Genomic DNA, 27,184 nt, shown 5'->3' with positions numbered 1-27,184 from the left:
GCGCCGGCCCCGCGCCCTCCTCCTCCTCCTGCTGCAGCCGCCGCCCGGCGCCGCCATGCCCGGCCCGGCCGCCGGCAGCCGGGCGCGGGTGTACGCGGAGGTGAACAGCCTGAGGAGCCGCGAGTACTGGGACTACGAGGCGCACGTCCCGAGCTGGGGGTAAAGCGCCGTGCGGGGACCCGCCCTCCCTGGCGCGGGAGGGCCTCAGCCCGTGGGGAGGGTTCCTGATCCCCCGCTCCCGTGCTGGGCTGGGCTGTCCCGGGGGGCTGGGAGGGGACCCCGCTGCCCGGCCCGCTGCCCTGTTCGTTATCCACTCTTCCCCCACCGCCGCCTCTCTCCTCTTGGTGCCCGCAGCAACCAGGACGACTACCAGCTGGTTCGAAAGCTCGGCCGAGGGAAGTACAGCGAGGTCTTTGAGGCCATCAACATCACCAACAACGAGAGGGTCGTCGTGAAGATCCTCAAGGTGAGTATCCCGTTGATGATGTAGGGGCTTGTGCTGGCTGGGAGCGAGAGAGAGAGGAGCTGGGTTGGCAGGGCCAAAGAACTGTTGGATCTCTTTCTTCACCCCAAAACTCCTGTTTTCTCGTTAAGGACATTGGGATGGTGTGTTTGGAAATGGATTTGGTGTCTTGCGTGCTGTAGCAATGTTCTGATGTGTCCACCTCTCCTTGTCCAGCGTAGCTCAGGGCTGAGAGTTCCTCTGGTGGGGGAGAGCTCTGAGTCCTGACATTTGAACAGCGTTGCGTGTTCTGCCTGTGTTTGGCAAATCGTGTCTGGCAATGCCTGTCTAAAACAGCCCAGGGACTGCCATTTCAACAGGAATGTGAAGCCTGGAGGGGGGAATCCTTCTGTTGCTCTCTAGACCGCCAGCATGTGGCCTTTTCAGAGCCAGGCTATGGGATGCTCAGCGGTTAAAAAAGCACCAATATTTTATATTCAGTCCTTTAGAGGATCTGATGTGAAAAATAACTTCATCACAGCCAGACTACAAACACTTTGGAAACTTGAGGGGGCTCAAGGAGACCTACCAAAGTTTGGCATTGTTGGTGACCTGTGTGCTGGTGTGTTGACCCTGGTGGGGTTGGGCTGTGGGGACCTTTGTGCAGCACTGGGAGGTTGTAGTTTGGGATGGCTGTGCACGGGTTGTACACTGCAGGGCATGTCTCAGGTGTTTGACACTGAAGTAACAGCTCACAGCAAGCTGTGCTAACTACCAGCACTCTGTGTTGGTGATCTCAGGGCAGACAGGGGAGTTAAGACAGAGATGAAAGGTTAGAGTTGCAGTACGTTTGGTTCTGGCTTGGCTGACACTTGTGGCTGTCACTTGTTGGACCAGTGACACTTGTCACTTGTTCCCCAAGAGCACGTGGGAGCCAGTGTCTGACCATGGGTGTCCTAAGAATTTGGGCACACGTTCATCCACAGTGTGCAGGGGGTTCTGAGCTTAGTGTGCCCCTGCAGCCACTGACAAGAGCAGCTTTCCAGGACATGCATCTCTGCAGGGCTGTGGCCTTAAGGCATTCACTGGATCCACTGGGATAGCGTGTCTGGCTGTCTCTGCTGACATTCCCACTCTCACTGTGCCTGCTTCCTTGAGATCTGCATTAGCTTCCCAAAGAACTTGTCATGGTTTGTCCAGCCAGCACTCCTGGGAAAGGTGTGATCTTCCATCTGCCTCTGGGAGGAGGCACACAAACCCCAGCTTTGGCTGTGGGCAAGGAGGTGGCCAGGTGAGCTGTTTGGGAGAGCCTCTGTGGCTGAGCCTGACGTCAGGGTGAGGTTCACGTGTCCTTGCCAAGCCAGGTTCCTCTGGCATGCTCCCCCTCCTTTGGATGCTTTCTGTGGTTTGGGGTTTTGTCTTTTTTGAAGCAGATGCAGGCAGAAGTTTTTGCTGCGAGACAGTGGTCACAAGTGGCAAGTGCAGAGCTGGATTTTACAGCAAGATGCCTTGTGGCTGGCCTGGGGAAACTGTGCACTTGTGCAGGCTGCTCTGGAGTCCCTGATGGCCTCTTTGGGACTGCTGTGGTTCATTGAAATCCTAGGTCTTGTCCCACAGAGAAAGGCACCACGAGGCTGAGAGGAGGCTGCAGGGAAAGTCATCAGAAGCCCTGCTCCTTGCCTCTTCCCAGCCCAGAGAGCCTCCCCTGGAGCGATGCTGCCCTGCCTGTGGCAGCTGAACTCTGTCACGTCTGGGGAGCCTGTCAGCCTTGGACGGTGAGTCAGCTGGCAAGAGTCATCTGAGGGCAGCTGGGTGCTCCTTCTCCTTGGGGCCTGAATGTGTTGCCTTAATGCCCTGCAAGCAGGAGACTGGATTGTCCCAGATATGAAGTGGTTGGTGTTGCCACTGGTTCCCTTGGCCCTCCCCACTTGCATTAACATGCAGACAGCATTCCTGTGAGTGAGCAAGGAAAAGCAGAAGGTCCAGATAAATAAAGATGAACTTTCTCCTTAGTGGAAAGTGGGTCAGTGAAAAGGGAGTTTCAGAGCACCACGTTGCGTACATTATGAAAACCTGTGAAGTGTGGCAATAGCATCACTCTGATCTGTGGAAAGTGCCTCTGGTTTCCTGTAACTAGACTCAAAACTTAATTGCAAATGTAATTTTATGTATCTACAGGGGAGCCTTAGCAAAGGGGCTGGGTGTCTCTGTTCCTACTAACAGGAGAAAAAATTGGATTCTGTGAGATGAGAAATGCAACCAAAAGTCTTCAGGTTTTTGTGTGATGTAGGGATGGGTCAAAGGGAAGTACCATGGTTGGGCAATGGATGTAATTCTTTTGCACAGTTGCTCCTTTCTCTTTAACATTTTTTGAGAGCACAAATTATGTTAGGTGTTAGAGTGAGTTTTAGCAGGAGTCACTGTCTTGATATCTCAGCTTTATGGGAAGTCACTGGTGTGTCTTCCTAGCCTTTGCTCTTTGAAGCAGCTTGTCCTTATTGAGCTCCAGCTAGCATATAGCAAGTGCTTCCCCTGCTTTGGTGTTGCACTACCTGAACATCTTGTACCATCCTCCACAGAGGTCAGGAAATTTTATCACCCTTTGATGCAGAACTGAGCCACAGAGATTTCCTGTGTGATTTTGGGCAAGTCCCTTAGCCTCAACAAAGCTGAGACTAGAGCACAGGTCCTGGTTTAGGGCTGCATGAGGGAGATAACTGCTCTTCCTCTTAGGGCAGCCACTTGCCTGGTTTGTCTGTAAGTGCTCCATGAAGACTTTTTACCTTTGGACAAGGCCAGGGAGCTGAGGGCTCTGGTTGGTACCACAGTGCTCTCAGCCTTTTGGGCTTCCATAAAGCAAGGTGTCCTGTTTCCCTGGCCAGCACCCAGCATTTCCTTTCAGTTCTGCTGCCCCAAGTGCAGAACCAGGCATATCCTACAGGGAAATGGGATGTTGTTAGTTGTGGTCATAACATGCATCAGTAAAGGAAGAGAATTAAGATCATGCAAATGACTTTGACATTACCATTTTCTGGATTAAGTGCCTTACAAATATGGTGCTCTTAATGTCACTTTTCCTGGGAAAATTCTGCAGCTCTTTTTTAAAAAGGCAAATGAAGCAAGCAGGTTGTTTCTCACTCCACTGCAGCAGGACACCAGGATGCACTGTGGAGGATGGTGTGTGCAAAGCAGTGGGGCAGGAGCCTGGTTTGCCACACGACACACCTCCTGCCCAACATCCTCCAGAAGCTTTTATCTTGAGCAGTGAGGCAGAGGACAACTCCCCCCCCTTTTCAGTGTATTCAGGGAGCAAAGAGTGAGAAGTGTGGGGACTCTGCACTGTACTGACCTTCCTGCCCCTCAGGTTAGTAGGGCATGGACTCAGGCAGCAGCTCTGCTCCTCAGTCCCTCACTGGTGTTGGAGGTTCCTGTCGGCTCTTTGATTTGCCTGGCCTGGGTACAGCTGTGGCCCTGCTTCCTGCCTGCCTTGGGGCAGCCCACACCAGGAAGGGGGAGTGTGTGAAAGTGTTCTGTACGTGTTTTCGTATCTGATGCTAAGGTTTGACTCCCAGGATGAGGCCTGACATTCCTCAGCATGTACAGAGGAAGTTTAAGACATCCTTGTTGCCAGTGACTCCTGTCACTGTCCTGTCCTGTCTACATACAATGCAGGTATCTGAAGCACAGCTCTCTTCTTCCATATCTTACCACGCAGAAGTTTTTGATGGACCACTGAGGTCAGTCTGTGCTGTCTCTTTGAGCTTCTCATTTTGTTTTTCTGCTAATGCAGCTCCAAAATGTCTCCCTGCATGCCTTTAAAGTGAATCCTCTGTTCTGGGGTAACAGTGTTCTTGGAGGATGTGAACAGTGTTGCAAGTTGCCACTCTAAAAGGCAAAGGCTGACTTTCCACGTTGCTTGTAACTGCTACAGGTGATAGATACCATGTAGTGGGAATGATGCTGTTATAATAAGTTACCTGCAGTTAGTGCTGGTGCTGAGCATTGCTGTACCACCTGTGTAGGTGTGTCCTTCACCTCCCAGTCTCCTGTACTGCCTCCATCTCTACTGCACCCCTCTGTGGGGGTGGAGATTACAGCATCCATGTTGGCAGGTCTCTGCAGGAATCAGGAGTCATCCTGCTTTTGTGATGCACCTGTGTGTCCATGTATGCTCTGCTTGCCTGCAAAGCATTAAACCCATCATGAAGAGGCTGTTTTGTCTCCTAGTGTGGTTACTCTGCATAGGCACAACATGGGTGGAGGTAGGGGAAGAATGCAGATGCAAGGAGAGGGACCAGTGAGATGGAGGTCCTGCAGCAGTGATGAAATAGCCTTTTTCTCCTTTGGTGGCTTTTGTCCTTCTGTGCTGAGTCCATGCACTGGAAATTTCAACCATGTACATGGTTTCACAAGTGCATTCTTGCTTGTTTGGCTTTGTTTTTCCCCTGTTCCCCCATTTGGGCTGTGTGAAGCCTCCAGAGCTGCTCCTTATACCAGGCACTCTTGGAAGATCCTGCCAGTGTTGAACTCCAGTTATCACTCTAGTAACTAGAGAACCAAGTTGGGATGGTGGCTCTGCCAAGTTTTCTTCTGTCTCTACAAGCTTTAGAGCCCACATACATCAGCTTGTTCTAGAGGGAGGCTGAAATGACTCTCATGCTGGTGTGCAGAAGGGATTGCACAGGGAAATAGGATTGGATGCTGTTGGTCCCTCAGGCTGGAGCTTTTGACTGCATCAGTGACCTTCCACCAAAGCCGTTCAATGCCTGCTCCTGCTAACTCTGTGTCTCTTGCTCCTCCTGCATTTGCATGCACTGAATCAGCTCCCCCTGGCCCACTTCCTCCTCTGGCAGTCTTGAAATGAGCCCTTTTGCAAGAGAGATGGGTACACAGCTCTGGTCTTTCAAACACCGGTTGCCCACAATGAGCTTGGCAGAGTTGGCTGCTGGAGTCCAGCCTTGTGTGAGCTGAGACCAACTGGGACAGCACTGGGTGCCTTGCAGAGGCCTGGAGATGCAGCTGGTGACTCTCCTGGTGGTGGTGTAACACCAAGGAACTGATGAACTGCAAAGCTGCAGATCCACGTGGAGAAGGGTGAGATACAGCCTTGTGTCTGTTTGCAGGGCCTGAAGGAATGATTCCCATCCCATGGAATGGTGGTGGGGATCAGGGCTTGGTCCTCATGTGCCTCCCTTTTAGTTGATTGCAGAATTCTTGATGTATCGTGGGCAGTTCTGAAGCCCCAGGAGGGCTGGTTTGGGGTGTGCCATGTTGGAATGAAAAGGATTCTGAAGGAAAGAATGAAACTGCCTTCAGAATACATGCTGGGATATTCTATCAAACTTAAGTGTATTTTATTTAACTAAAAGAGCAATGGTACTTTTGTACTTTCAAGGTATGTTTTTCCCCCCCTCTTTTCTAAAATTCAAGAGCAGCTCACAAAAGTTTGAATTTCCACAATGGAAGTGGTAAAATGCAAACAACCAACAGAATGTTAACATAAGTGGGCTCCTCGATTTTGTAGCTCTTTGGAATACGATTATTTGGTTTCCCAGCTGATGTCTGGCAAAATAAGCAGAGCTGCTCTGAAGCCAATTTTCCTATTGAGCAATTGGTGTCAGGCTTTATAGGCCGATTATTGTGATCCTTTTGATAATACTTGCTAGAGACAAATGAGCTTCTAGTGCCAGCTTTTAAATGTTCAAAGCCTGTGACAGGGATGCTGCTGGAGCCTTTCACTGGTCCTGGACATTGTGTGTTCACATCTCCCTGCTTGTTCACTGGAAGCATCGTTGTATTTCCAGGCTATTCTGGCTTGGTGAGCAAATAATTGATTTTTTTAAATGGGATGGTGGAATACATCACTTTAGTTTCTCGTGGATTTGTATCTTTTGACTGCTAAACCTTCTTTCCTGCTGTGCTAACCCCAGTTTTGTTTCAGAGCACCTGCTGGGCAAAGCCCAGCACCTTCTGGGATTCCTTCAGAGCAGCACGTGTGCTCCTCAGCTGGCAGCATGTGTGCACTGCCAGGCTGCCTGCTCTGGGCTAATGTAAAATGATTTTTATGCTTTGGACTTAACTCGTATTTCACATGCCTTCCTGGTCACTGCTTTTCTTTCACAGTGAGAAAATGCATAGAGAACTTTGGATAACAAATCTGATTTCTCTCTTTGCTTCAATTCAAGCAATGCCTTCCCAGGTTATTGGGGAAGGCTGGAACTGGAGCATCGGACAGAACAGTGTTCTCCCTTTGCTTTAGAAACCAAGAAAAAAAGATGTTTAGCCAGGCAGCCATTTATTCGTTCTAGACAGGAAGTGATGGTTGCAGTCTTTTATTTAAAGGTTTATTTTAGCAAACAATGTTAATTCTCCCAGCTGGTGTTTACTGCAGCTGGACTCCTTCCCTGCTTACAAGTTTGCATGATCCTGTGGGAAATGACCCAGGATCTGTTCTCTTGGTCACAAAAGGGTGTTTTCTTCTGGATCTACCTGACTGCAAAGATTATTGTGTGACATTTTTCACCTCTGCAGAGGGATAGCTTTGCATGATGCTCCCCAGTCTTTGGGCAAAGAGAGTTGGGATAGCTCTGGTCACTGTCACTGCCTCTTCTGCCTGACTTTCAAGGGAATTGAAGCATCTTTATCCATTTGGCTGGTAGGGTGGGCAAGGATAGGTGGCTGAGGACAGAGACCATCCTCCTGTGGCTGGAGTGATCTTGTCCCTCTGCTCTGGGCACTCAGCTGTGAGCTGCATGTTTTGTCTCCACAATCCACAGCCACCTCACTTCCAGTTTGCCTGAGGAAGGAAGCAATTTTCTGGGAAACTGGAGAACTGGCTTGTGCTAGACAGTAATGTTGTTCTAAGGGTACTGATGCAGTTGAAGTAATTAAACCCCTCCCAGTGTAGACACGGTTAAAGTGAGACATGTCTTTTAGCCTGGTTTCCTATGGAAACGAGTCTTACGCAATCCTGCTGTCTGTCAGCCTTTCTCCCCCTCCTCCCCCCAGGAGTTTTTGCACTGGTTGGCCAATTTCAACCAAATGCGACAGAAGTCTCCAAGCTGTCAAGTTTGTAGAGATTTCACAGAAGTAGGTGTTTGCACAGAGCAGAGGGACTGTGTTGGAGCCCCTTTCAGAGGGAAGGGCTTTGACCCATACTGGTCACTGGAGAATCCCAGCATGGAGGAAAGCTTTGAAATACCTCTGGTGTGGGAACAGATGGAGTTGGAGGCTGTACCTGTGTAAAACATTGCCTTACAAACACAAGGTGGATCAAATTCAGGAGCAGTTGATTTTGTTGAGGTGCCTGCTCCTTTCCTCTGCAGGAAATCCCCCTCCCAGTGCAGGAGGACTGGCCTGTGTAGGAAGCACAATCTGAAATGCTGCTGTTCATAGCCTGGTTTAATAAAATAGCCTTAAATGAGTATTGTTAAAAATACTCTGGCTGTAAGGGCTGGTGTTTTAGAAGCTATCCCTGCTGGGAGAGGCAGATGGTTGGAGGCCATAATAGCTTCAGTTCACATTTAATCCATGTGTGTTTGGAGTCAACATCCTTGGAGAGACAGATCGAGTGACTCTCAGAGACAGTTGTAGCAACCCAGACTTAATCCTGGTGTGTGGCTGATATGCTGCTGCCAGCCTGTAGTTTCAGCTCTGCTGGGCTCTGGGACGTGAGGAAGTCAGCAAAGTTTCTCTGGTTTGAACAGTGACCCCCAATGCAGTGCTGGCCATGTGCTGGAGTGGTTTGCACCAAGGTTTTTGACTTGCCAGATGCAAGAGCTTGGGCTTGGAATGGGTTACTGGACAAAAAAAGGAGCCCCAGTGATGTGCCCTTGGATAGCACATCCAGGGACTGTGCAGCTGTGGCTGGAGCAGTGGTGTGGGACCTGTGGGTAGGAGGTGGCATGAGGCTGGGTAGGTGAAAGCTGTGCAGGATGGGGTGCAGGCCAGCAGTCACCACTGAAATGGGGAAACTGTTCCCCCCATTGCTCTCTCTGAGGACACTTCTAGGCAATAGCTTTTCCTCTGAAATGACTTCAGCCAATGGCATTTCTTTTGCCTCATCCTTGTTTACTTAGTGGTGGAAAACCCCACTCCGATTGCAGCTGAGGATGCAGAGCTTCCCAGCCCCAGCCCTGCCTGGAGGCTGGTGGGGCCCTGTCCCCAGCTCACAGCTGATGTGGGGATGGTGTGACCAGCCTGGCCAGAGCTCTGCAGCCCTGCAACTTAGCCAGAAAAAGTGCAAACAGCGAGTGGCTTTTAACTCTCCCTCTTGCTGAGACAGTGTTCACCCGAGCGTCTTCCCTTGGTGATGTCAGAGATGCTGCTGGTGGTGATTATCTGCAGGCATTTCATTAAAAAAGACCAGCTTTCTTCTCTCCTTTTTTCTAAAAGTCACTGATTTTGTCTGGTCTAGTGTTTTAATGAGTATTGGGTAAGGGTAGATGGAGATTATCTCTATGGAATTTCTCATGGAGATAATGCAGAGCATCATTCTCCCATCCTGCAAAAGGTGAAAGAAACATGTGGAAGTGACTGGAAGACAACAACTTCTGCCCCAATGGGAGCAGTGGTTATTATGAAAGGAGAAAAGGGAATCTTGGAGGGATTGAGGATTATCCTCCCCTACCTAGCTGATGCAAAAAGCCCCTGAAATAACTACAGTACAAAGGAAAAGGTGTTTCAGAGTGGGCTTTCAGTTCTCTTGGCTGTGTTCAGGGACTGTTTCAGCTCCCAGTCAAGTGCAAGTGTTGCAGCAGAGAGGCTGGAAGGCATGTCTGTCATAGCCAGGCCTTTCAGGGAGCACCTTCAGGATATCAGTGCCTCAATTCCTCTTTGAAGTTCCTTGGAAAACAGCTTGTGTGTGCATCTGCCTCGCTGGACAAGCAGAGTAACCAAATTACATCCTCTAATTCCATCTTGGCCTTCTGGTAAGATCTGTGCATGTGGGTGACACAAGGGCGGTGTCTGTCTCCATGCTGACATAAATTAAATTAGTTCCTAATGAAGCATCCTCCTCTCAGGTTCCCAGATGTAGCCCTCACTCTTGCTGGTTTACATGTCCCTGCTCTGGCTGATTGTCCCTTTGTGTCCAAGCTCCCAGGAGCTCCAGCATTCTCTGGGTGCTGCTCTGGGGCTGTTGGTCCCACTCCCCAGCAAGCCTTGCCCAGCATCACTCCAGCTCTGACAGCTGCAGTGGCCTTGCTGCCATTTTCCACAGTGGCTTTATGAGGTGCTGACGCTCCCTGTGCTGGCATTGGTGTTATTTTTGGCACTTTGCTTCAGGCTGAGATTCTCATCTTTTGGCTTTAAAGTCTAGCTCATGCCTTTTAACTTGCAAGAGGAGAAGAGCAGGATTCGAATCTGAAGGTTTCAGCCACCTGAAGAGCCTGGAAATACAGCATATTTTATCACTTACATAAATGCCATATTTTCCCACTATATAAAACCTTCTGTTCCTTCTCCTGTCTGCTCATACATTTCTGCCAGGGGTCTGAAAACAGGGATTGCCTTGCATTTGCCTGTAAGGGGAGTATGAGTTGTACCATCAGCATTCTGTGGCTGTCATAGAAGTGGGAGGCTGTGGCAGAGGTGAGGTGGTGAGCATGAGCTGCTGAGCTCCTGTAGCTCCTTGTCCTTCACGCAGACATCTGCTAATGTGTGTTACTTTGGGAAGGTGCCTCATACCTTTGCCATTCCTCATCACACCCCTCCACACATACCAGATTCAGTGCCAGATGATGAATATTTTAGAAAGCTAGAAGTCTGGAGAGTGCTTTCATCAGCAGCCTCAGAGATGGGGCTTTACTAGCAAAGGGCTTTACCAGTCCCTGCAAGATGTTTCTGCAGCTCTTTTTAGTGGTACTGGTGGGGCAGGAGGGGATGTTCCAGCTATGGAATGAAGGACTGCTAGACTTGGTGACTTGCAGCTGGTGCTGCCCACACTGGTCAATAGCCAAGGCTCATTAAAAAGTCTCACCTCTTATCTGCTCTAAACTGCCTTTCATTTCCAGCAGGCATGGAGCTAGGCTTGTGCTGGGAGTGGATGAGTTACAGAAAGGATCATTTGCATTGAAGTGAACCACTGGATCAGCAGAGTGTAAAAGCCAGCCCAGGCACTGAGCCTCTGCCTTGGGAGCAGCTGTTCTTTGTCACTCTCCACAGGGGGATGTCCAAAGGAAAGCTTACTTTGCAAAGAGGGCTCCTGAGACTGAGCAGATTAGAGGAGGAGTCAAAACTGTTTAAAATGTCTTCAGGCTTTAAAAATAATCATGGTTATGGATGCAGTGACATGCAGTGCAGTTGGCTCTGTGCATTTGAGGTGGTTGCAAGTGAGGCACAGCAGTGTCTGAGCTTACAAGTAATCTTGGTGCTGGAGACTCTCAGGTTATCGTTTCATGGGATTCAAGTACTCATTGGGAAACTGGCTGAAAAGTGAAAGACTGGTTAGTGCTGGTAAACAAAAGCAGAGCTAGGTCCACCATGCTTGTCCTGTGACTCTGAGTGCACAACATGAATCAGTATGCTGAGGTTACCACCCAGCAGTCCAAGGCACTTTTAACCACAGTTACTGGAGTCACAGTTCTGTTTGTCTGGCACGGTTTGATTGTCCCCCTGATGCGTGGAAGGGTTTCATGGATGAGAGGGAAATCCTGGCTCATGCCAAGTGTCTGTCTCCTCTTGGTGCTAAAAATGTTCCCATGTGAGGGTGGGAGCAGAGAGAGGAGGGGAGGTGATTTGTTCCAGTCAAAATCAATGGCAGAAATCAGTGTTAATTTCTGAAAGGACTCTCACTTCTAATTTCTTTTGTCTATTTAAGCCAGTGAAGAAAAAGAAGATAAAACGCGAGGTTAAGATTCTGGAGAATCTCCGTGGTGGCACCAACATCATTAATCTGATTGACACTGTCAAGGATCCAGTGGTAGGTGCCTGTGTTGGGGGGGTGTGCTGGGATTGCCTTCCCACCAGCTGAAGGCACAAGCTGATTGTTTTGGATGGGCTCCTCTTCCTTTCCATGTTCCCCAGACTCCTCAACACCCTTCTGTGTCCTTCGTGAGTTGCCCCAGCTGATGGGGGAAAGTTTTGAAGTCCTACAAATTTTCTGTAAGAAAGCAGAGCCTGTAACCTTCTGTCTGGCATCTGTAACTTAAGGGCAACTGGATATTAAGTTCTTTAATCCTTCTGGTTGCTGTCCTACCCAGTGACCGGTGGTCATGTCATGGTCTGCACTGCCACAGTTACCCCATTCCTGGGGAGTTTCCTGTGACTGGCAGCTGGCTCAGGGCTGTGACTCCCGGCCTGCTGGCAGCCCTGGAGGGGAAATCCTGCTGCAGTGTCACAGTTCTGGCTGACCTCTCTCCTGGGAGGAAGGCTGGGAGGCCTGAGCTCCTGGTGACAGGGTTTGCCTTGCCCAGTGCTCTCCCTGTTCCATGGCGAGGGGGGAGCAGCGCTGGCCAAAATGCTGAGTTGGTGCTCAGAGTGTGGGGTATGAGCAGGGCTGCACTTGCCATGTCCTGCTCCCTACCTCGCTGTCCCTAGTGAGGGCTGGGCAGGAAGCAAAGGCTTTCTCAGGTCTCTTGGAGCCAAAGAAAGGTCAAGTGTGTATTTTAAACCATGACTTTTTCTCTCTTGCAGTCAAAGACCCCTGCTCTGGTGTTTGAGTACATCAATAACACAGATTTTAAGGTGAGTTTGCCTGAGTGTAGGGGAGGGAGGCTTCCCATTTCTGTAAAATGCTGTGATTTTCATATAATTCTCAAGAGCTGTGGGGGGAATTTAGAGTTTTCACAATTGTCAGCTTCACTTTTCTTTCTTAATGTAAATCAGAAACCTGTTAATGGGCTCTAGATAAAAAGGCATAAAAGATTTGTGTGCTGAATGTCCCAACTCTGAGGAGTAAGGTCAACAGGTTTAGATATTCTTGCTCCCCTCTCAATTTAGTAATCACTGCTGTGCTATATATTCAGCCCAAGTTAATCCCTGAGCTCTAGTGCTCTGTTTACAGCAGTGCAGTTGATGGAGCTGATGACACTGATTTATTCTGGAATCCTTCAGACCTGGGAACTGTGGGGTGGCAGAGGCTGGAGAGCTCATCTCCCACTGCTAGTGGGCCTGGTAATGAGGGATTGAACATTCCTGAATACATCTTAAGAGCATTTTTTCCTTGTCTGAGGCTGCAGCATATTCCCTGGCTCTTCTGATGTCTGGGGACTTCCAGGGATATTACTGTTCCCAAAATGAGGGTCTTCTGTCTGAGTGCAGCTACAACTGCCTTTGCTTCCAAAATGCTTCCAGACAAAAGGGATCTATAATGAGCAGCCACACCTATCTTAATGGTACCTTTGCTTCCCCCATGTGAGCCTTTACCCTAAATCACCAAGTCAGTGGTGGGGAATTAATTGAGCAGTTGCCATTAGAAAGCCAGCAGTCATCCCTCCTGCTCCATTCAGGGATCTCTTTCATTCCATGTTATGGGATGGTGGATTTTTCTTCCTTTCTGTCACAGATCATTATGTAGGTACAGGTTTTGCAGGAAGTAGATGTACCAAACACCCAGAGAAGGATCTTGGGCTGGTGTTGGTTGTAAGGGAGGCAGCTCCTGCAGCCCTGCATGCTGAGGGGCAGCACACATAGTTTGTGTGTCCCTCTGGGGTGGGCTGGTGAGCTGGATGCTGCCAGGTGGGATGTGTGTATGTAGCCAGAGCTGCAGCCATGCTGCACTGAAGGTCTGAGTGCTGTTTAATCTCATGTAGATATAACTGCAGGAGCCACAATAACAGCAACTTGCAGCAGCATCTGCCCTGACAGCTCTGGGTGGGGAGGAGTGTTGCCTCCATCAAGTAAACAGCCATGAGAGGAGTGCTCTGTGGTGACCTTTCAGGGCTAATTAAAGCAGGTTTGGTTTGCCTGGGCTTTGTTGACATCAGCTGGGCTGTGCCAGTGCCTCTGTGCTTCTGTGACCCACAGCCTCCTTGGAGTGCTGGTCCTAGAAGTTTTTAACTTTCTCTTTAGAGACCTTTTAATTATTTCATTGATTTTTATTTTTAATACATGTCTTGACATCAGCTACATTGCTCAGGCACTGGTACACCTTGCTGGGGATTGCTTTGTGTCTCCAAGTCAAAATGTGATTACACCATTCTGTTGTATCTTTAGAGGAAAAAAAATTTCCTCAAGGATATCCCCCAGAAACTGAAATGTGTCCATGGAGTGAAGTTTTCAGCTGTACCTTGGGGCTGGTGACTCCTAACTGAAAATGCTGGGCTTGGAGTCCATGGTCCTTTGGCCATCCTGGCCACATGGAGAGCCAGGCTGGGCACTGCTGCAGCAGTGAGCAGCATTGGACTGGCACTGCACAAGGGACAGTGCTCAGCTCTGGCTGTTGCATTAGAAACAACTACATGAGCTTGCAGCAGACTTTTGTAGGCTCCTGGGAGAAAGCCTTGCTCCTTGGGGAAGTCCAGATTCACAGCTGTACAAGTCCAAGACAGAAAGTATTGATGCTTTTGATGCTGATTGGTACAAGGCAGGAATAACTTGTCTTGGGAATGCAAGTGTGTCCCCAGGGCATGCAGTGTGGCTTCTTGTGTTCAGAGCTTATTTGTAACCTGAATTTCCCTAGCTGTGTATGGGGTGTGTGGGTTGTTTGATGCTCCACTCCCATGAGCTGTCTGCCTGTTTGAGTAGGTTCTTGGGGCTGCAGCTAATTGCAGATTATAGAGCTGCTTCTACTGAGGGTGCCTGTGGGTGTCTTCTTCTATATAGAAACTCCCAAGATGTCTCTTGTCTTGCTCTGAAGTGCCAAGCAGAGAGTTCAGAGTACGTGAGACCACTTGTGTTGGTCTCAGCTTGCTCTGTGCCTGCACATGTGAAGCAGCTGGAGAGCACCCAGTCATTGTCCCCCTGCTCCATAGTCCTTACCTCCCTGGGCAGCCAAGTTCTGCTGGAGTTAAGTGCCACAGGAGCTAATCCAGGTGCCAAGGACCTATTCTCTTTGTTTGGATGTGGTTGCTGCTGATGTGCCCATCTCTGTGTTGGCATCTGGATTCAGCAGCACTGATGAGAGCCAGCATGTCACTGGCAAATCACCTTCAGGGTGTGTGAGGGGTTCCCAGGGCAGCCTGTGTGGCTCAGGGCTGCGACTCCCAGCCTGCTGGCAGCTCTGGAGGGGAAATGCTGCTGCAGTGTTGGCAGTCCTGGCTGACCTTCCTCCTGTGAGGAAGGCTGGGAGGCCTTAGCTCCTCTTGCTTGCAGGCACCAGGTGGTTGCTGACCACTCCACATGCTTTCATTTTTCTCTGTCCCATTGGCAGTAATTGCTCACAAACTTGGATGTCTGCTCAGTTGTCTCCTTTCTGGAAGTTCCTTTCCTCCAGCATTTTTATTTTTTGCTTTGATGCTTATACTTTGACCCCTTTGCCTGTTCAAATGGCAGAACACTGTTCATGTCAGTGCACCATGGAAGTGGCTGCTGGGTTTCCTCAGCTCTCTGTGCCTGGGCAGAAGCTGCAGTTCTGTGGGATCCAAGCTGGGGCTGTGGATGATCCCAGATCAGAAGCACAAGCTTTTATTTCACTATTCTTAAATGATGGTATAAACAGGAGACTTAGGTGATACCCCCCCAGAGCTGATTACATTTTCTTAAATTACCTGTCTGGTCCCTTCTGGAAGTGACAGCACTTGCCAGGAGGATGAGCTGGAGCCAGGCTGGATATGTATTCTGTGTTCTGCTGTGTGAGGACAGCAGCTTGTGTACAGGGTTAGTGTTTCTCTTCAGACCTGCTGCATTACTTGTCATCTGAGAGCATTCAAGCTCCCCACAGCAATTTGCCTTAAATGAAAGCTGCACTGCAGAGCCACATGCAACTGAGGAGCCATCAGTGAAATTAAATGTCTATTGGTAATTGGTTTCAAACTAGAAATGAGACGCCTGCACTTCAGCCACTGTCAGCTGTCATGTATTTTGTACCTGATACTGTGCCTTTCATTGCCCCAAAAAGGCAAATGGGGCCAGAGACAGGTCTCAAGGAGCTGAAGATGAGATGGGTAAGAAAGGTGAGCAATGGAAGGCTGCTCCAGGATGTTCAGCCTGCTGGAGTTGTGGGTACAGTGGGCTTTTGAGTCAAGTCTTCCACTTCACCTGCATTTTGGTGATTTTTCAGGCCCAGTTGCTGTGAGGGAAATGTGTGCATGGGTTTTATCCTTGTACATCCAGAGTTTGTTTAAAAAAATGGTTGTTGCCCTGCATAAGCAATGCAGAAGTAGAAAAGATTCTCCTCCCTTGTGTGGCGGCTGCCAAGCAAGACTGGATGCTTTGGGAACTGTTTTCCTTTTTTTTTTCCTTTTGTTGCTGCTGCTGCCCTGCACCCCAAAGCAGTGTGTCTCCTCACAGCCACCCTGTTGCTCTGCAGATGCTGCTTCCTGCACGTAGCCAGCTGTGTTGCTCACTCAAGGGAGAGGAATAAGCATTTAACTCCTGTCAGCCCCATGCTGGGGGAAGTGTGTCTCTGCCTCCTCAGGCACAAACAGGATTGGTTTATGATTGGTTCTGTGATGTGTGCCAAAATATCACCAAAAGCTGGAGAGGACTAGTGGCTGCCTGTGGGTGGGTTTGGCCTTTCCTGGTGCTCTGTATGGAGAAAGGAGACCAGCCCAGGTCCTCTGGGGCCTTGTGGGATCCTGAGTGCTGAGCAGATGTTTGAGCTGGGTATGTCTGCAAAGGGGGTGTCTGTCCTGCCCTGCTAGGCTGGGCAGAGGGGATTTGGAGCCCACTGTCAAAGCCTGCTAGAGGCAGCTGCCTGTGCAGGAGCTGCTTGCAGTGGAAACCTTGGCTCTGTCCTTCAGAGCTGTCTGCATGCATTGGCTGCCTGCAGGGCTGAGCAGGCTCCTGCAGGGACTGTTCCCTGTGGTGAGCAGAGCTGGGCACTGCTGGCCTTGGCACTGCCAGAGGTCACAGGGGCTGGGTTGCACAGGCAGCTCTCCCAGGGAAATCTGTTGAATGCTGTTTGCCCAACAGTGTTTGGGCTTATCATGGCCCAGTGCCGAAGGCCACGAGCCAGAGAAGCAACAGCATTGCAGGTCTGAGAAGAAAGACATTGGTGACCTCCCTTCCATCCCCTCCCTTCCCACTTACAGGCAGCAAGAGGCAGAGAGCCAGGGAATAGGGAAAATGAGGCCTAGACTGGTAATGCCACTGCCTTTCCTGCCCTCCTCCTTCCCCAGGCGCATTGGTGTTGCCAGGTGAAGTTGAACAGGGCAGTGAATGCCAGAAGGGGGATATTTTACACATTTCTTAGAGTGTTTGTAACCTAGGAGGCCATTTAAACAGACCTGGAAGGACTCAGCTGTCCTCTGCTGGCCCTGTGTCCTGCATCAGTTGTGCACAAGTCAGGAAATCCATCCCTGCTATGGCTCTGTAGCTTGTGGCTATGTCTTTTTTGCTCCCTGCTCACTTGTCTGCTTCACTGGGTTGCTCCAAAGCATTAGGATCATCCCAGCTCGCGAGAATACAATGCAGTTGTGTCCTGGAGGCTGTTAAAGCTCTGTGTGTGTAAGTGACACTTGTATATTGTCAAATGATTTCTGATTTTGGGGCTGGGCAGGGGCTGTTTGCAGATGGACCTCAGTAAGGCAGGAACCTGAGGATCTCAGCATGGGCCTGGAGGGGATCCAGGGCCAGAGCTGCTTCTTTGGAATGTGAATTTCAATCCCTTGCTCTGGGATTTTTCCTGAAGCTGCCAAGGGGTGCCTGTGATGGACAGCGGGCTCCAGTGCTGATGCAATTGGTGATTTGTCTGAGCTGTGAGATGATCCTTGTTTGTAAGAAAGGCCAGAGAGGTCTGGTCCCACTGCTGACCTGTGAGTGTCCTTCCTTGCCCTGCCCTGGCATCTTGCCTTGCTTTCCCTGAGAGAGAGGACAGCTCAACAAGGTTGGACTGACTCCACAGCCAGTGAAAGATTCTGAAGGCAGATTTGGGGGCAGCTGTGACCTGGTGTGGGAGCAGCAGGAAGATGAGTTTTTCTGTGATGGTGCTGGTGGCACAGGGCAGGTTAAAGTGCCCCCCTGGAGCTCTGTCACCTCCACATGAGCTGCTGCAGGACACAGGACAGCAGAGTGGTGGCAGTGAGCACTTCCCCACAACTCGAGTTGTGCTCTCCTTGGTCCCACAAGCATTCCTGTGCTCTTCAGTTGCATTAGCCTTTACCCTGGGATAGAGGAGAGGATACAGCCCTGTGGCTCTAAGGCTGGCTCTCTCTGTGCCTCCCAATCCCATGCTCCTTTAGATTGATGTTTTCCTCTCCCTGTCACACCCTGAACACCTGGACACCTTCCCATGTGTTCCCAGCCCACCTTCTTTGAATGCTGTTGTCAGTGCTGACCTACAAAGTCATCACAGTGACTTGACAACAGAAAGAAAGTCACAATTGTCTGTGCCTCCTCCAGAGCTCTGTTCACCTTGGACAGACAGCCAGACATCTCCTGCTGGAAAGTTGTGACAAGTCTGAATGATGCCAGTAGCATTTCACAGGAGCTCTTGCATCCTTTCTAGATTTCCTGGCAGGTCTGAGATCAGGAGAGCCCTCAGGAATGGTAGCATTCATAGGGAATCTGGACTGGGTCAATGACTGGAAGCAGGTGAGGTTCAGGAAATTAAACTAATCCAAATCTGGAGTATTTATTTTCTCTCTTTTTTTCCTCCCTCCCCAAATCTGTTTCAGCAACTGTACCAGATCCTGACAGACTTTGATATTCGGTTTTATATGTATGAGCTGCTTAAGGTGAGTGGCATTGCACATGACAGTCTGGATGGGGAGACCAGGAATGAGGGTGGCAGTAGTGGGGCTCATGGGGCACTGTTGCTAAGAGGTTCCTTCCCTTGTGTTCAGTGCAGAATCCAAGTCTCATAACCTGGGAAGGTTTGGGAAGAGATCAGGTTACCTGGCTTGTTGCTGTGAGGTATTGCAGCCAAATTGGGGGGCTTTGGTAACCTCCAAAGAGTCTGTGATTCTCTGAGGTCTAAAGTCTTTGTGATTGTGTCACTAGGTAGAGCTATGCTTGGTCTCCCTATGACTCTTGCACCATTGGGCTGCTGTGAGGAAAATCAACTCCCAGAAAAACAGCCAGAGCCAGGACAAGGCCCTTGAGGCAGGGCTGGGGAGCTGTGATGCCAGGGAGAGTAGAAGAGAGGGATTGGCAGCTCCAGGCTTTCCTCTGCTGCAGTATTCAAATGCAGCCCCAGAAGGTGAATGCTGCCACTAGTTATGGCAGCTGTTACATGTAACATCAGGATTTTCCTTTGACACCTCCCAGCCAAAGCTTTCCTTGCCCCTCTGATGAAAGGTGAGGAGTGCCCTAAATACCTCCCCTTAACTAGCCTAGCTTGCACTTCCCCATGGGAATTCCCTCCAGGAGCCATGGCAGGTCTGTGGGATGTGCTGCTCTGGCTCTTGGGGCTCTCCAGCTGCAGGACAGGGGAGGCCCCAGGGCACAAGGGAGAGTTGACAGCTCTGACCCATCCCAGGGCTGTTCTGGGCTGACCTGCTGGAGCAGCAGCTTGGCTGTCTCAGGTCCTAGCAGGGCCTTGGCACTTCTGGGCTGGCACTTTGCAGCTCCCATTGTCTGGAAATGAGTGGGGCAGGCTAGGGAAGCCCTTTGTGCTCCAGGACATGATGACTGAAGGAGACTTCCTGAAACAGATCCAGTGGGCTCAAGGGAGGCTTTCTTCTCTTCAGCCCCATGCTTCCCTCCAAGGGAAGGACCTTCCTGCTGCTGGGTGTGGGAGTGAGCCTGAGGCACCCTGGGATTAGGATGGGAGGGGTGATGAAGTTCAGTTGATATTTGAGACACAAGACACTAGAAGAGCTTCATCCCTGGAAGCAGTTTGTGTAACCTGTTAGAGATCTCCTGGACTGGAGATCCAGGAGCACTGTTTGTGTGAGTCCTGTGAGGCCACATGTCCCTGCAGGGCTGTTCTCTGCTGGGATGGAAGCTGTTGCCTCCTTGCTTCCCTCTGTGGCACAGGCCCAAGGACAGCGTTGCTTCCCTGGCACTGGTGTCTTGGATATTGAATGACCACAAGCTGTACCCTCTTTCTGTGCTGCTGGAGATGCCATAGCATCTGATAGATGTTGATGGATGGATCTCCCTCCCCTTGGAGATGAGAAAACAACATTCTCACCCCCTTGCTCAAGGGAACAGCTGCGCTGGGTGGGCAAGTGGTGCAAGGTCATGGAGCTGGGGAGCTTATATGTGCTCCTGCCTACAAGCTTGAAGCAGCTTTGCTCTCCCTCATGTGCTATCACTTGCCTTTTTAAAGTGCAGTTTGGCTTAAATCAGCAGTGCAGAGGTGACTTTCTAACTTGAGTGTGTTTTGGGACACAAATGGAAAGCCTCACTGGAAGGCCATGAAACTGCATGCATGTAGGAATCATTCCCTTGCTAGGGAAGACAGCCTGACCTAGGAAGCACAGGGCTACCCCAGGCTGGAGCACTGGGCTTGCCACCAGGTGGGACACCTCTCTGCATTGTGTTCTTCAACAACTGTGCAGGGAGCACAGGAAATACCTGTGACTGCAGTAGGGCACAAGGTCCATACAGTCTTGTTGCCAGCTTGTCATTTTATCATGTGCAGCATAAGAGCTGAAACTGCTCATTTCATGTGCGAGGGTTATGGCACTTCTTGTGAACTCTTGCTTCTGGCTGAGAACTGTTTCATTGGTAATGCTGTGCCCATGGTTACAGCCATGTCTAATGTGTGTGTGTGTGTCTGCCAGGCCCTGGATTACTGTCACAGCATGGGAATCATGCACAGGGATGTCAAACCCCACAACGTCATGATAGACCACCAACAGAAAAAGGTACTGTGACACCAGGGCTTACAAGCAGGGGTTTTCCAGGGAAACTGAAAACTCTGCTGCCTCTGTGCCCATAGCCCTGGCAGATACCCCTCAAATCTGCACAACCCTCTGTAACCTTTCTTTACTGGCTCCCCTCCACCTGTGCCAGCATCAGGAGATGGTCAAAGTCCCACAGGGAAGCACCTCAGTGGGAGTCCATGGCTTCCTCACTGCTGGGGTGTGCTGGTTAGAGCACAGGAAATGGGCAGCACAGGGGCCTACCCCATCCCATCATGGTACTTCTGTCCCATTGAGTGCTGAGTGTGCCTGCCCCAGGGACCTGGAATTTGTGTCAAGGAACTAGTTGGTGGTCCACAGGTCCCTCTCTGTCAATCAGCAGTGGCTGTATATAAAAAAGGGAATCTCTTACTGGAGTCCATCCCTAGTAAGCAGGTTGTCCATCCCTGCAGCTGTGGGGATGGGCTGCTTTGCAGGATGTGCTGAGCCCCTCCTGCCCCATTTTCTGCTCTCAGTCCCTAGGTAAAATCAACACTGCTTTCAGCTCAGCCCTTCTAAACAGTGGGATGAGACTTTTGCCTGTCCCTTAGTACACAAGGACCTGGTGGTGCTGGTGAGGAGCCAGCTGCCCAGCAGTAAAAGTGTGCTTGGACTCAGAAGGCAGTGGAGCTCTCTAAGCTGGGCTTTACCCCACCAGCTGATGTTAGGGGAAAGGGAAAAACCTGATCAGAGAACTGCTGAGAGCATCTGCTGTCCACAGAGGGCCTCCCTCCACCCTGGGCTCCACCCTTGCAGCAGGGGATTGAGGTTTGGCCAGTGTGGCTCCTCCTGCCTGGCTGCTGACTCTGTGTCTCTCTTGCCTGCCCAGCTGCGGCTCATAGACTGGGGTCTGGCCGAGTTCTACCACCCAGCTCAGGAATACAACGTCCGTGTGGCCTCTAGGTACTTCAAAGGACCAGAGCTCCTTGTGGACTACCAAGTAAGAGTCTGTCTCCTCCTTGCTGTCTATCCAGTGATAACACTTGTGGCTGCACTTCAGCCACCTTTGGGTTGTCTGGTTTTGCCTGTCAGGGCATTGCCTGGGTTGGAGAGAGGCTGGCTGTGAAGTGCAAAGACTGAGGCTGCCTGTGCTTGTGGGGAACCAGGCTGTGGTGAGTGTGCCTTTTCTGACAGCTTCTCCTTTTCTCCCTCAGATGTATGACTACAGCTTAGACATGTGGAGTTTAGGCTGTATGCTGGCAAGCATGATCTTCCGAAAGGAGCCCTTCTTCCACGGCCAGGACAATTATGACCAAGTAAAGACATTGTTACCTGGCTTGCTTTGTGAAAAGTTTGTCCCCAGTTCATCTCTGTGTGTACAGTGGGGAGGCTCTGGGGATGGGGCTGCCAGGCTGGGAGGATGCTGCTATGATTGGTTGAGCCATCTCTGATTTTGCTGCCTTGTGTAGGAAACTTGTTTTCTGCACATCTTGCAAAAGCAAGTTTCAAGGGAGAAAATCCTTCTGTCTGGATGTTTCCAGAAGGAGGGCTCTTAGATTTGGGTAGCTCTGGCTCTGCAAAAGAGTGCTGGGGTGCCCTTCTGCTCTCTGAACATTCCTTTTGTTCCAGCTGGTTCGCATTGCAAAGGTCCTGGGCACAGATGAGCTGTATGGGTATCTCAAGAAGTACCACATAGAACTGGACCCACACTTCAATGACATCCTGGGCCAGTAAGTGGAGAAGTGAAATGCTGCCTTTTTTTCCTTGTAAGCACAGAGAGGGAGATAAACTGATGTCTGACCCTTGAGGCTCTCTCAGCAAAGGCCTGCTCGATCTTCTGGATAACGGTGCTGCTTGCAGGCTTCACATCTAGCTGCTCATGCCATCTCAGGAAGTCACTGAAATGCAGGCTCTTTCCTTTTGTGTCTCCCATGATTCATGTGCCATCCCCTATTTCTTCTCTCTCCTGCATGTTCACATCCTTTACATGGAGCTGTAGAAACTGCAGTTAAGTGTGGGCTGAGTAGCTCAGAGTCTTCCAGCTGAGATTTCTGAAAAGGACAAGTGGAATGGATGGAATAGTGAGGGCAGCTTCTGTGAGGCTGGGATTAGTGAGGACAGGTTCTGTGAGGCTGGCTGGCAAGCCAGACCAGTTCTAGTCCCAAGAGTGTCATCCTGCCTGCCACATGCTGTTGTCTAGTCCCTGTAGACAGAAGGGAATGTGCAATGTTGTGCCTTTCCTGGCACAGGAGATCATACAATTGTCTACATAAAGAAGAAGATTTTCCACCTTTGGCAGGTGTTTTCTGGGCAGTAGCTTGTGTAAGAAAGATCTGTGAGCTGTTTATCACAGCCACCTATACTCAGAAGTGGCTGGTGGCAGGTGATTCCCCTGGGACATGGGGGCAGTGCTGTGCAGTGACAGCTGGTCCCTCTGTCCCTTTGCAGGCATTCCCGGAAGCGCTGGGAGAACTTCATCCACAGTGAGAATAGGCACCTGGTCAGTCCTGAAGTCCTTGACCTCCTGGACAAGCTGCTGCGATATGACCATCAACAGAGGCTGACTGCCAAGGAGGCCATGGATCACCCCTATTTCTGTGAGTCTGTGCGGTAGCTGGGGCCAGCAGGGATGGAGTTGTGGGGGCACATTTTGGCTCCCCACTCTGCAAAAGCCTTAGCAGCTCTGTGGGGTTTCAAGGCAGTTTCTCTGGAAGGATTTGCCTGGGTGGAGCTTCCGCTTTATTAAATGCTGTTTCCTTTTCCTGCCTGGTCTGTCTCCTGCAGATCCAGTGGTGAAGGAGCAGTCCCAGCCCAGCTCAGAAAATGCTGTGCTCTCCAGTGGCATGACAACAGCACGATGAGGACTGGAAAACGACGGGTAATTCAAGATGTTTACAAATAAAAGCAAAACCTTCGGTCACACAGTGAAGGGAAAAGAACCAAGGACCCCCCCCTCCTTTCCCTCCCCTTTATACTTGGCAGAAATCTAACCTTGGGGGGGGTCTTAAACCTCAGTTCCTCTCTGGTGGTTGTGGTTAATGTAACTCTAACCCTGTGGTACCAAAGCCCTGGGCAAATGGTCTTGCAAGAGCTAAATATGTAGTGATATCCCCAGGGCTCCACACAACTGATTCTGGTTCACATCTCTATGGATCCTTCTCTTCCTTCTCAGTCCAGCCTTCCCCACCATGCTGGTGAGAACAAATTGGTTGTTCCACCATCAGCCCTTAGCATGCCTCTTTCTAAACTTGCCTTTCTGACTTGTAGACTCTGAATGAACCAAATTCAGGCTGGGGGTCAGCAGGTGCAACTCTGTTTTGAGGTCCAAGTCTTTACTGCTCACTCTGGGCTTGAATTTGGCCCTTGAATTCCAGTTTCAATTGTGAATGCCGGGGTGGTTGGGGGGGAGGGGGGGGGAGTTCGACAAAAAACAACCCACAAACCCAGCAGCATCTCGGGATTGGTTTGGAGCATTAACACGAAGGCACTGATCCGAGTTGCTGGGGAGAGGAGATCCCCCCCTCCAGTGTGTTTGACAAAGGCTCGCTCTGAGAAGAAACTCAATAGACCTGCTTTGGAAACTTGTGAATGTGAGGGCTGCTCTTGTGGCAGGAGAGGGGAGGGACTATCCAGACTTTCCCACCGAGCTCAGGAAAGTCAGTGTTGCAAGATTTCTTGTGATAGGTGTGCAACCACGTACCTCATGACGTGGCTCCCATGAGAATTCGTGCCAGACGCAGACTTGTGCCAGAGCACAGCTCTGGAGCGGTTCAATCCAGCACCGCAGCATGGAGGAGTGGAGAGGAGGCCGGGGAGGAGAGCACAGGGAGGGGGGAGGATCAACAAACAGCGGCGTCAGGGCGGGGGCTGTGCGGCTCCTGATCCAGGCCTTGGAATCCCACACAGTGTTTGAACAAAGTCAGCCGTTTGTTGAATTCCGGGGTGCCGATCCTGTTGGGGGGTGGGGGGTTCGTCTTATGGGTTCTTTCATCAGATCCCTCGATGGCTTTATAGCCCCACAATTCACAGTTGCCTCCTCTACTTGTTCTGTGTGTAACTTCATCAAGTGGTTCTGGTGACACTCAAACCTAGACGCTGGAGATAGTGTTTTCCCACCAGCACCTAAACACAGAATTTCCTTCTGCGGCATTGTTGAAATAGTTAATTTTTTATAAGGTTGCAATGTTTCTATTTGAAACATCTGTTTACATTCCATATTCCAATAAAGTTCTATTGGCATCGACAGCAGGTCAATCCATTTGTATAATTCACTGAAACCAATAAATATCTATACGTCTGAATGTCTGCCGTCTCAAATCTCTGGGATAGCCAGAAGGCCTGAGAGCTGGAGGCCTTGTCTCCTCCAGGAGGGCAGGTCGGCTCTTCCAGCCCCTCTTGTCTGTGCTTTTTGGGGATCTCTCACTCAGTCTTTGGTTGCAGTTCTTCCTGCTGTCAGCCCTGAGAGTTTCTCTGGGACAGATTGTCTCCACTGCAGAGGAGGTGTGAGGGTTTGGGCACAGCGTGGGGCTCAGCTCTTGTGCTGCACTGAGGGACTGACCTGACTGCTGTTACCTGGTGGGTCAGACCAGGGCACCAGTGCACAGCTGGAACGCGGGGTTCTCCACCTGGGCACCCCCCTGCTCATCTGCTTTCAGCCTGCGTGGCTGGCTTGGTCTAAAGATGTGCTGAGTAGGGAGTAGCTGTCTCCCTGCACCTGGGGACTGTCCTGGGTGTCTGGCTGAAGTGCAGCCCGTGATTGCTGCCATCCTGCAGGGCCTTGCTAGCATTTGCTCTCCTGCAGAGGCTGCTGAAGGCATTGGTGAGTGTTCCCAGCCCTCCTTCCATCTGCCCACCCTCCTGGCTGCCCGGCCTGAGGGGCAGGGGGGTCTCTTGTGCTCTTACACTGTGCCAGTAGCAGCAGGGTTGGTTTGGGGTTTTAATATCAAGTTTTGAACTGATTTTAAATATCCATTGAATTGCTCCACTGAGAAGTGGATGTTTCTCATGGCCTGTCCAAGTTGCTATGGGAGAAGCTTGTCTGTTTTCCAGCTCTTGTGTGTTGGCATTCCCAGCTTCTGGAGGGGCAAGGCAGAAGAGGTGGGGAGAAGAAAAATGGGTTGAGTGGGGGAACTTTGGTAGGTGAACACTGTTGACCACTGTGTATGAGTGTGCTGCATATAAATGCTTGACAGTATCTGAACCTGATGGTGAAATTTCAGGGTGCTACTTGGGGAAGTGTCTGTTCTGTAAACCTGCGTCAGGAATTCTTTCCTGGTACCCGCAAGCAGAGGAAGAGAGTTGCTCTTCCAGAGACTGAAATGGCTTTCCCTGGTTGCAGTAAGCAGAGAGGCTGGAATAACCTGCCCCTTATCTCCCCACATCCCTACCCCAGCTCTAGGGTAGGATGAGCAGTGACAGATTCATCCTGGAGGGAAACAGCAGCTGAGCAAGAGTAGTCTGGGAATGAGGAGGGTGTGGAGTCTCCTGATCCCAGGGCAGTGGGGATGTTTAACTGCAGCTTGCACCAGTTTGTCTCTGCAGCCAGTGGCTCTTCCAGCACTCAGAGCAGGAAATCCTTCTCTCCTCTGGGCCTTAGCAAAGATTCTCCTGGCTGCAAGGACAGCCAGGAGCTGGGGAAGAGTGCTTTGTACCTAGGAAGTTAAGAGGACTGGGGAACATGCATCTTCATGTGCTTTCCCCTGGAGAAAATTAGGAGAGTCCTAGTGCATGTTCCTGGCCTTTCAGCTGGCCTGGCTCCAGCTTTCTAGCAGAGGTAGAGCATTGGTTTGGCTGAGTGCCTTGTAAGAGGAAAGACTCAAAACTGAGCCCCACAGCCACTGAGGGATGCAATAGGAAATGGATGCAGCAAGCAGCCTTGCCAGCTTGTCTGTTGCAAGTGTGCTGGGCACGATGGGTGCTTTAAGTGGAATTGTGGGAGGTGTTTGTGGTAGTGGAGGGAAACTCCAAACAGCAGGTCATGGAAAAAAACTCCAAACTTGTCTTTGGCTGTCTGTGACAGTTCTGCTTTGCTGGACTGCATCTCTCTCCTGCCTTGCTCAGCTCTGCCTTCCTTTCTCACTTCTTCCAAAGCAGGCTGAGGTTCCATGCTGTGCCCAGGTCCCTGCAGAGGTTCCCTGCTGTCCCCAGGTCCAGAGGGCCATGGAGGGTGTGCCTGGGCCTGGCTGGGGTGGGGTGGCAGATCGGGGGCAGCGTGCCCAGCCGAGGAGCTCCTTGTTGAGCTGGCAGTGCCCCACGACGCTCACTTCCCTCCTCCCGTCTCTCCTCAGGTCCGATGCTGTTGCTCCCAATTTTCCATAAGCAGAATGAGAACCAAATCAAACGTCCCATCGGCGCGGTAGAGCGACGGCGGGCGGACTGCGCGGCGCGGGCAGGGCTCCGAGCGGGGCGCACGCCTGGCTGGACGGCACTCGCCTCGCCATGACCGCAGCCCTTCCCTCCGAGTGTTAAAGGTTCTTCTGCCTCTGTTTCCTTGTTGAGCTCTTCCTGACCCAGAAAGCATGGAAATGTGAAGGGTGTGCAAAGCAGTTGTTGGTTAGTCGTTCCTTCCTCTGTTCCGGCTGTTCCCCCCCGACCTCTGATGGACCATGGTTGGACAGCTTGTGCCTGTCTCTTCCAGGACATGGAGGGGATGTAGTATCGTGATGGACAGTTCTATACTATAATTAAAAGAATTCTATATTGTTGAATAAAAGTTTTAAAAGAAGCATGCAAGGAGGAGTATTCAGTGGGGAGGGAGCTGGAGAGCGCTGGCAGAGTGAGCTGTTCCCTGTGCCCAGCTAGGACAGGTTGGGTGAGGAAAGCAAGAGAAAATCGTACAAAGTCAGTGTGGGCAGAGGCAAAGGAGCCACTTGCCACCTTTGGAGGTGTTTCTCCTTTCCCTCCTTAGGCC

The 27,184-nt window shown here is 50.7% G+C and overlaps 1 protein-coding gene across 2 annotated transcripts; it reads left to right on the top strand.

The window, feature by feature from the left end:
• On the top strand, positions 1-26,998 carry CSNK2A2 (casein kinase 2 alpha 2). Of its 2 annotated transcripts, XM_066557573.1 has the most exons (12): positions 1-159; positions 355-466; positions 11,262-11,363; positions 12,077-12,127; positions 18,160-18,219; positions 20,215-20,298; positions 21,164-21,274; positions 21,489-21,590; positions 21,904-22,004; positions 22,723-22,871; positions 23,059-23,152; positions 26,562-26,998. In XM_066557573.1, the coding sequence occupies exons 1-11, from the start codon at positions 56-58 to the stop codon at positions 23,133-23,135; spliced, it is 1,053 nt and encodes a 350-aa protein (XP_066413670.1). In that variant the 5' UTR covers positions 1-55; the 3' UTR covers positions 23,136-23,152; positions 26,562-26,998. The 2 variants fall into 2 exon arrangements, with proteins under 2 accessions (XP_066413670.1, XP_066413669.1); XM_066557572.1 differs by lacking the exon at positions 26,562-26,998 and having other exon boundaries at positions 23,059-24,575.
• Positions 26,999-27,184: the final 186 nt, after the last annotated feature.

The sequence above is a fragment of the Molothrus aeneus genome, chromosome 11 (genome assembly GCF_037042795.1).
Source record: "Molothrus aeneus isolate 106 chromosome 11, BPBGC_Maene_1.0, whole genome shotgun sequence".
NCBI lineage: Eukaryota > Metazoa > Chordata > Aves > Passeriformes > Icteridae > Molothrus > Molothrus aeneus.
This window is presented reverse-complemented; position numbering and strand designations above follow the sequence as displayed.

Excerpts from the sequence above, each read along its gene's own strand:
- CSNK2A2 (XM_066557573.1), top strand. The coding sequence starts at position 56 with ATGCCCGGCCCGGCCGCCGGCAGCCGGGCGCGGGTGTACGCGGAGGTG. Across the intron at positions 18,220-20,214 it reads ATATGTATGAGCTGCTTAAG|GCCCTGGATTACTGTCACAG; the intron begins GTGAGTGGCATT and ends TGTGTCTGCCAG. Across the intron at positions 22,872-23,058 it reads CATGGATCACCCCTATTTCT|ATCCAGTGGTGAAGGAGCAG; the intron begins GTGAGTCTGTGC and ends TGTCTCCTGCAG.